Raw genomic sequence first — 6,931 nt, 5'->3', positions numbered from 1 at the left:
AAGTGTTGTTAGCCTAGTTGATTAAAGAATTGTACTTATTTTGTTAGGTTGCAAGTTCGATAATACAAAATAGCATTAATAAATAAATATAAAAGAATATGATATTAAACAATAAAAATATTTTATAATTAATAATAAATATACTAATATTATATACTAAAAATTTGGGCCTTGAAAAGGGGGCTATGCAAGGGTTGCCCTTCGGCCGGGCCTGATCATCAACATCAACATGTATGAAACATATGTTAAAGAATGTTTTTTTGTACGGTCAGCAGTCTATTAATGCGGGAAGCAATTGGTATTATTGGAGTAGCAGTCAGTTATAGTCGGTTATTGTTGGGCGTCCATAAGTTAAGGATATACCTCAACCGGTTTTGGAGGAGAATGTAGAAGCTTCTGCAATTCAATATAAGATTATAATGGATTAACAGGTTCTTCCTGTACAACATCCAGTCTTGGTTGATCAGAAGTCTGGTTTGGGGAGGAAGAAGATAATAAGAAATTGGCAAAAGTTGGTTATGTTGGAGAAGAAGTCAGGTAGGGAAGAACAAAATGAAGGGAAACAGTTAGTCAGTGTTGAGCGAGTAGAGTTTGAAACCTTTACGGAATCACCCGACAGTTCAGGTGAAGCCAAGTCTTTCCTACAACAAGGGGCTGATGAAGGTTTGTGTAGAAGGATTGGTGGCAATTCTGGAGTAGTTGGAGATGTTGGGGGAAAAACCCTGACAGAAACACAAAAGAAGAAAAACAAACTGAAAGAACACTAACATAATTTGATAACAGAGTTCGGCCAAAAAGTTGCCTACGTCTCCGACCACTAAGGCTATCAATTAATAAGAAAGAAGAGATACAAATTTGGGTGCGATAAACCAAAGAGGGGAGAGTTTCTTTTATACACTAAGAAACTTCCCCAACTCCCATCATCTTCCGATGTGGGATTTATGCTAATTTTGAATATAGTTTATTTTATATACTAAGAAAACTTCTTTCAGTCCCATCATCTTCCGATGTGGGATTTTAATTGTGCCAAAATACAACAAATCTCCACCTTGGCACAATATCCAAATACTAATCTTCAATATTAAAAAATAAACCTTCAGTACTTCCAATTGGCGCTCTTCAGCACCGACTCAAACGCGGAAGATGTTTACCAAATCTAAACAATTAGATTTGATTTTCCCCATGTCTTTCATCTCGAACTCTTTACCCAATCGAGCCTTCAATTTGTCAACTTCATATTGGCTCTTTGATGCTATCAACATATCATCAACGTACAAGAGTAGATAAATGTAAGACTCATCTTGCAATTTGCGCAAATACACACATGAACTGAATCTGCTTCTTGTGTACTTGTGCTCCATCATAAACTTGTCAAGTCGCTTGTACCATTGTCTCGACGATTGCTTCAACCTGTACAATGATCTGTTCAACTTGCAAACCCAATTTTCTTTAACAGCAACTTTGAATCCATCTTCTTGATAAATGTAGATTTCCTCGTTCAATTGACCATGTATGTCTGAGGTCTTCACATCTGGTTGAGCTAGCTCCAAATTCATCTGCGCTACCAAGGCTAACAAAATTCTAATGTAAGAGTGTTTAACAACAGGAGAAAGTACCTCATTATAATCACCTCCTTCCTTCTGAGCGTAGTCTTTAACTACCAATTTTTTCTTGTAGAAAACATCAAATTTTTTAGGAAATCCTTCTTTCTTAACAAAGATCTATTTACAACAAATATCCTTCTTCTCTTTTCGTAGATGCCTCAACTTGCATGTCTCATTCTTCTGAATAGATTGCATCTCATCTTCCATAACACCTCTTATTTTTCCATTTTCAGTACTTCGACTGACATCTGAAAATGTGGATGGAACATCATCTACGACTAGAAGTACATAGGTCGCCATGTCAACAAACCGACTTGGTTTTTGAGTAACTCGTCTTGGCCTGTTTACAGCAATTGATTCACGTTGTTCTGAAGGTTCTTGGGTTGGAACCTCTTCCTCATTTAACTCTTCGTCTATCGTCGGAGAGTCACTAATTATTGGGCTTATCTTTATCTGCTAAAACTCCACCTGTTGCGGAGTACAATCAACTTTGTTTGGTGTTACCTTATTCAACATTGAATAATCATCAAAAGTAATATCTCTACTGATAATGATTTTCTTTGCATCCAAACACCAGAGGCGATATTCTTTAACTCCCGTATTAAATCCCATAAAAAGATCCTTCTTTCCTCGTGGATCCAGCATTGATTCAACTACATGATAATATGCAGCAGAACCAAAAATATGCAAAGAATCATAATCAGTTGCAGGTTTTCCAGACCATACCTCTAATGGAGTCTTGCCACCAAGTGCAAATGATGGTAGGCGATTACCAAATGTTGATCGTATGACACAGCTTCTGCCCAAAATTTCCTGTCTAACCCAGCATTAGACAACATACATCGAACTTTCTCCACCAATGTCCTGTTCATACGTTCCGATACTCCATTCTGCTGTGGTGTTTTTCTAACTGTGAAGTGTCGAACTATGCCACACTCTTGGCATAACTTCTGGAATGGATCATTCTTGTATTCTCCACCGATATCAGTCCGGAGAACTTTGATCTTTCTTCCTGTCTCGTCTTCAACTTGAGTTTTCCATTTAAGAAAAATCTCAAACACTTCACATTTGTTCTTCATCGTAAACACCCATACTCTTCTGGAAAAATCGTCAACAAAAGTATCAAAATAATGTCTACCTCCAAGAGAAGGAGTCTTGGCAGGTCCCCAGACATCTGAGTGCACATAATCCAAAATACCCTTGGTGTTATTGATAGCAGTGCCAAATTTTACTCGCCTTTGTTTTTCCAGAATACAATGTTCACAAAAATCTAACTTACAAACTTTTGTACCTTTCAACAATCCTTGCTTGACAAGAGTTTGCATAGATTTCTCACCAGCATGCCCCAATCGCATATGCCACAAATTTGTTGCCTCTAACTCCTTACTACTCCCGGAAAATGATAGACATGATGTCCCATTAACTGTACTACCTTGATAGTAATGCAAATTATTACTCTTCCTGATAGCTTTTAACATCACTAACGCTCCAGATATTACTCTAAGAACTCCATTTTCCAATTTCACATGTAAGCCTTTCGACTCCAAGGCCCCCAAAGAAATGAGATTCTTTTTCATATTCGGTATGTACCGAACATCTCTAATAATTCTGGTGGATCCGTCATCATTCCTCAGCTTTATTGAACCTATCCCCTTTATTTTACATGTATTAGCATCTCCCATTTAAACAAATTCACCATCTATCCACGCATTAGGACTGGTGTCATATGATAAGTGCAAGCTGAGTCCAATATCCACGCATTAGGATGTGATGTTGTGTGTGACATCGATAAAGAGTATTCTGAATCTGCATCACCTTTGTTTTCTGCAACATTCGCATCTTCAGAATCTTTCTCTTTCTTCTTCAACTTTGGGCAGTTAATCTTCTAATGTCCTTTCTCACGACAGAAAGCACATTCATCTTTGGCAACTCTACTTTCAGATCTTCTTCATTTCCCTTTTGATTTGCTCTGCTGACGGCCCCTGGCCATCAATGCTTCATCTGCTGTACCTACTTTGCTTTTCCTTTTATCCTGCTTTCTCAATTCATGACTATATAAAGCAGAACTTACAGCATCAAGAGAAACATTTCCCTTCCCATGAAGTAACGTTGTTTCTAAGTGTTCAAATTCATCAGGAAGGGACGATAGCAACATCAACGCAAGATCTTCATCCTCAAACCTAAAGTCAAGGTTTAATAGATCTGCTACTAATTCATTAAACTTAGTTATATGCTCATTCATAGTAGTACCTGATTGGTAATCAAACCGGAACAATCGCTTCTTCATAAGGAGCTTATTCTGACCACTCTTCTTTAGAAATTTATCCTCCAATGCTTGCCACAGTTTGTGCAGAAGTTTCATTCTTCACAGCATACTTCTGCTCTCTGGACAGGCATGATCGAATTGTTCCGCACGCCAATCGATTCATGATACTCCACTCTTTTTCTTCTATACCATATGGTTTTCCGACCTCAATAGCAACATCTAGGCCCTGCTGAAAAAACAATCTAGAACCTCACCTTGCCACATGCCGAAATGCTCAGTTCCATCAAAGATCTCTACCGCAAACTTCAAATTCGACATTTGTGTCCGCGTCCGGGATGACGAAGGAGTTGACGCCCTTTTGAAGACTCTACCATGCTAAGGACGAACCTTCGGCTCTGATACCACTTGTTGGGGAAAAACCCTGACAGAAACACAAAAGAAGAAAAACAAACTGAAAGAACACTAACAGAATTTGATAATGGAGTTCGGCCAAAATGTTGCCTACGTCTCCGAGCACTAAGGCTATCAATTAATAAGGAAGAAGAGATACAAATTTGGGTGCGATAAACCAAAGAGGGGAGAGTTTCTTTTATACACTAAGAAATTTCCCCAACTCCCATCATCTTCCAATGTGGGATTTATGCTAATTGTGAATATAGTTTCTTTTATATACTAAGAAACTTCTTTCACTCCCATCATCTTCCAATGTGGGATTCTAATTGTGCCAAAAAACAACAGGAGATTCTGAAAATTCAAAAGATGGGATGCATGGTAGTTCAAAAGAGGCATTAGATTCGTATGCGACGAACCCCGATAACCATGGAAAGAAGAATGGAAAGTTCACAATATCTTTTCAGCAAGTTTTGTGAAATTAAAGATGATGAAAAATAAGAAAAGGAAACATCTAGTGATGAAAGTCATACTCCTATCAAAGAAGCTTCTTCTAGAGAAACAATATAATCCCCGACACCTAAGGCTCAAGGCCCCATACACTGTAAGGCTCTAAAAGGAATAATGGAGGGTGCAGATTTTGCTATTCATAAATCAACAAGAGAAAAAAGAGGGAAAGAAAGAGAATAACTATATATGGCGGGGAGGAGGACATTGAGAACCTAACTTGTATTATCATTCATGGCCCCATACATTAAGGGTCTCAATGACCCTCTTAAATGCAAGGAGATCATTCAAAGGCATAAGATCATGATTCGAGGAATTCTAGAAACGAAAGTCAAATTGAGGTATGTGGATAGAATTAAAGATCTTTACTTTGAAGAAATTTGGAAGTTCTTACATAATTCAAATACAAGCAATGGTCGAACTTGGGTTGGTTGGAACAGTACTGATTTGATGGAGGTCAAGAACATCTTTTTAGGGATCAGGTTATCATGATGGAGGTTACATGCAAGGCAACATTGGTGAATATTCATGTGGATGTGGTTTATAGTAGCAACTCAGAGTGTGTAAGGAAGCCATTATGGAAGGATTTAAATAACTAGGTTGATTCAACTAATTCATGGGCTATTTTGGGTGATTTTAATGTTGTCAAATTTGGCCATGAGAGGAATTCGTAGTCTTATACTACATAATCAATACTTTAGTGTAATGACTGCATAAGAAGCAATGGATGCATTAAGCCTACTAACTCTGGTAATGCATTCACTTGGTCTTAGAAATGAGAAAATGAATAGACGAATAGTTGATGGAGTGTTAATCAATGAGGATTGGGCTGTGATGTTCCTAAAAAGCCATATTCATGTTCTTAACCCAGAAATTTCTGATCATTTCCATATCAAGCTATTATGGGAAAAGGAGGAAAGAATCAATAGGTCTTTCAAGTTCTTTAATTTTTTTATGGAAATCAACAATTTCAAGGTCATTATGAAAGAAGTAGGATCTAAACAAGTTCGGAGATCAAAGATGTATCAAATTAGTGAGAAACTAAGGATCCTTAAAGATCAGCTTTAGAAGTTTGATAGGAAAAAATTTAGTAATATTTTATTAAGGGTTTCTAAGGCTAGAAAGATTCTTGAAGACATCTAGAAGAGGGTTGTTGGTGATCGGGTGTCTAATTTGTTGATTTTGGGAGAAAAGGAGTCAATTCCGAAATTTCAAGCTCTTAATTCACAAGAAGACAGTTTTGCAAGGCAGAAGTCAAGATAAATTTGGCTATCTCTTGGTGATAAAAATACATGATTTTTTAATACAAAATGTTCTGCAAGGAATATGAGAAATTGTGTTCTCATAATCAGGAAGAACCATCAGTAGCAGCCAAATGTTCTGTGGAGTCAAAGGGTGTGCTAACAACTTTTGTGTCAATAATACCAACCCGAGATATGAGATCAGTTGCGTACTTAGTTTGTGATAAATAGTAACTGGATTTGTTAGAAGCTATTTCAAGTCCCAAGAAATAATTTAACTTTCCAAGATCTTTCATTTCAAATCGTTGATGTAGAAAATTCTTTAGATCACGGATTCTATTTGTGTCATCATCAGTAATTATCATGTCATCCACATAAAGTAAAAGTAAGTTACAACCTTGATCTATTTTGCGCAAAAACAATGCATGATTATAAGAGCTGGATTTGAAACCAAGATTACCAATGGTGTAGCTAAATTTGGCGAATCACTCCCTATGAGCTTGTTTGAGACCATAAAGAGCTTTGCGGAGTCTACAAACTTTATTTGGAGGATGATTATACCCAGGTGGAGGTTGCATATACACTTCTTCTGTTAGTTCACCATTAAGAAATGCATTTTTTACATCCATTTGTAATAGTTGTCATCTTTTGCTAGCAGTTACTGCAACGAAGCTACGAACCGAGGTCAATCGAGCAACAAGAGCAAACGTTTCCTCATAATCAATACCATATTCTTGAGTATATCCCTTAGCAACAAGGCGAGGTTTATATCGTTCAACTAAACCATCTGCTTGTATCTTAATTTTAAAAACCCATTTACAACCAACGACTGACTTATGTGAAGGTAAATCAACAAAGTCCCAAGTTTTGTCTTGGTAAGTGCTTGCAATTCTTCTATCATTGTTTGCTGCCATAAAGGATTA

At 37.1% G+C, this 6,931-nt stretch overlaps 1 protein-coding gene across 1 annotated transcript; it reads right to left on the bottom strand.

Moving 5' to 3' along the window:
* Nucleotides 1-6,115: 6,115 nt before the first annotated feature.
* LOC124921842 (uncharacterized mitochondrial protein AtMg00810-like) lies at nucleotides 6,116-6,637 on the bottom strand. The gene is made up of 2 exons (XM_047462545.1): nucleotides 6,520-6,637; nucleotides 6,116-6,411 (listed from the first exon to the last, which is right to left on the bottom strand). Exons 1-2 carry the CDS (start codon nucleotides 6,635-6,637, stop codon nucleotides 6,116-6,118), a joined length of 414 nt encoding a protein of 137 aa, XP_047318501.1.
* Between the last annotated feature and the right edge of the window lie 294 nt (nucleotides 6,638-6,931).

Source organism: Impatiens glandulifera, chromosome 1, assembly GCF_907164915.1.
Source record: "Impatiens glandulifera chromosome 1, dImpGla2.1, whole genome shotgun sequence".
NCBI lineage: Eukaryota > Viridiplantae > Streptophyta > Magnoliopsida > Ericales > Balsaminaceae > Impatiens > Impatiens glandulifera.
Note: the sequence above shows the minus strand (reverse complement) of the source record. Positions and strands in the feature narration are given on the sequence as shown.

What these genes read in the sequence shown, in the direction of transcription:
- LOC124921842 (XM_047462545.1), bottom strand. Translation starts at nt 6,637, where the DNA reads ATGGATGTAAAAAATGCATTTCTTAATGGTGAACTAACAGAAGAAGTG. An exon ending in ACTCCGCAAAGCTCTTTATG is followed by an intron (nt 6,412 to 6,519) that starts GTCTCAAACAAG and finishes TGCGCAAAATAG; the next exon opens with ATCAAGGTTGTAACTTACTT.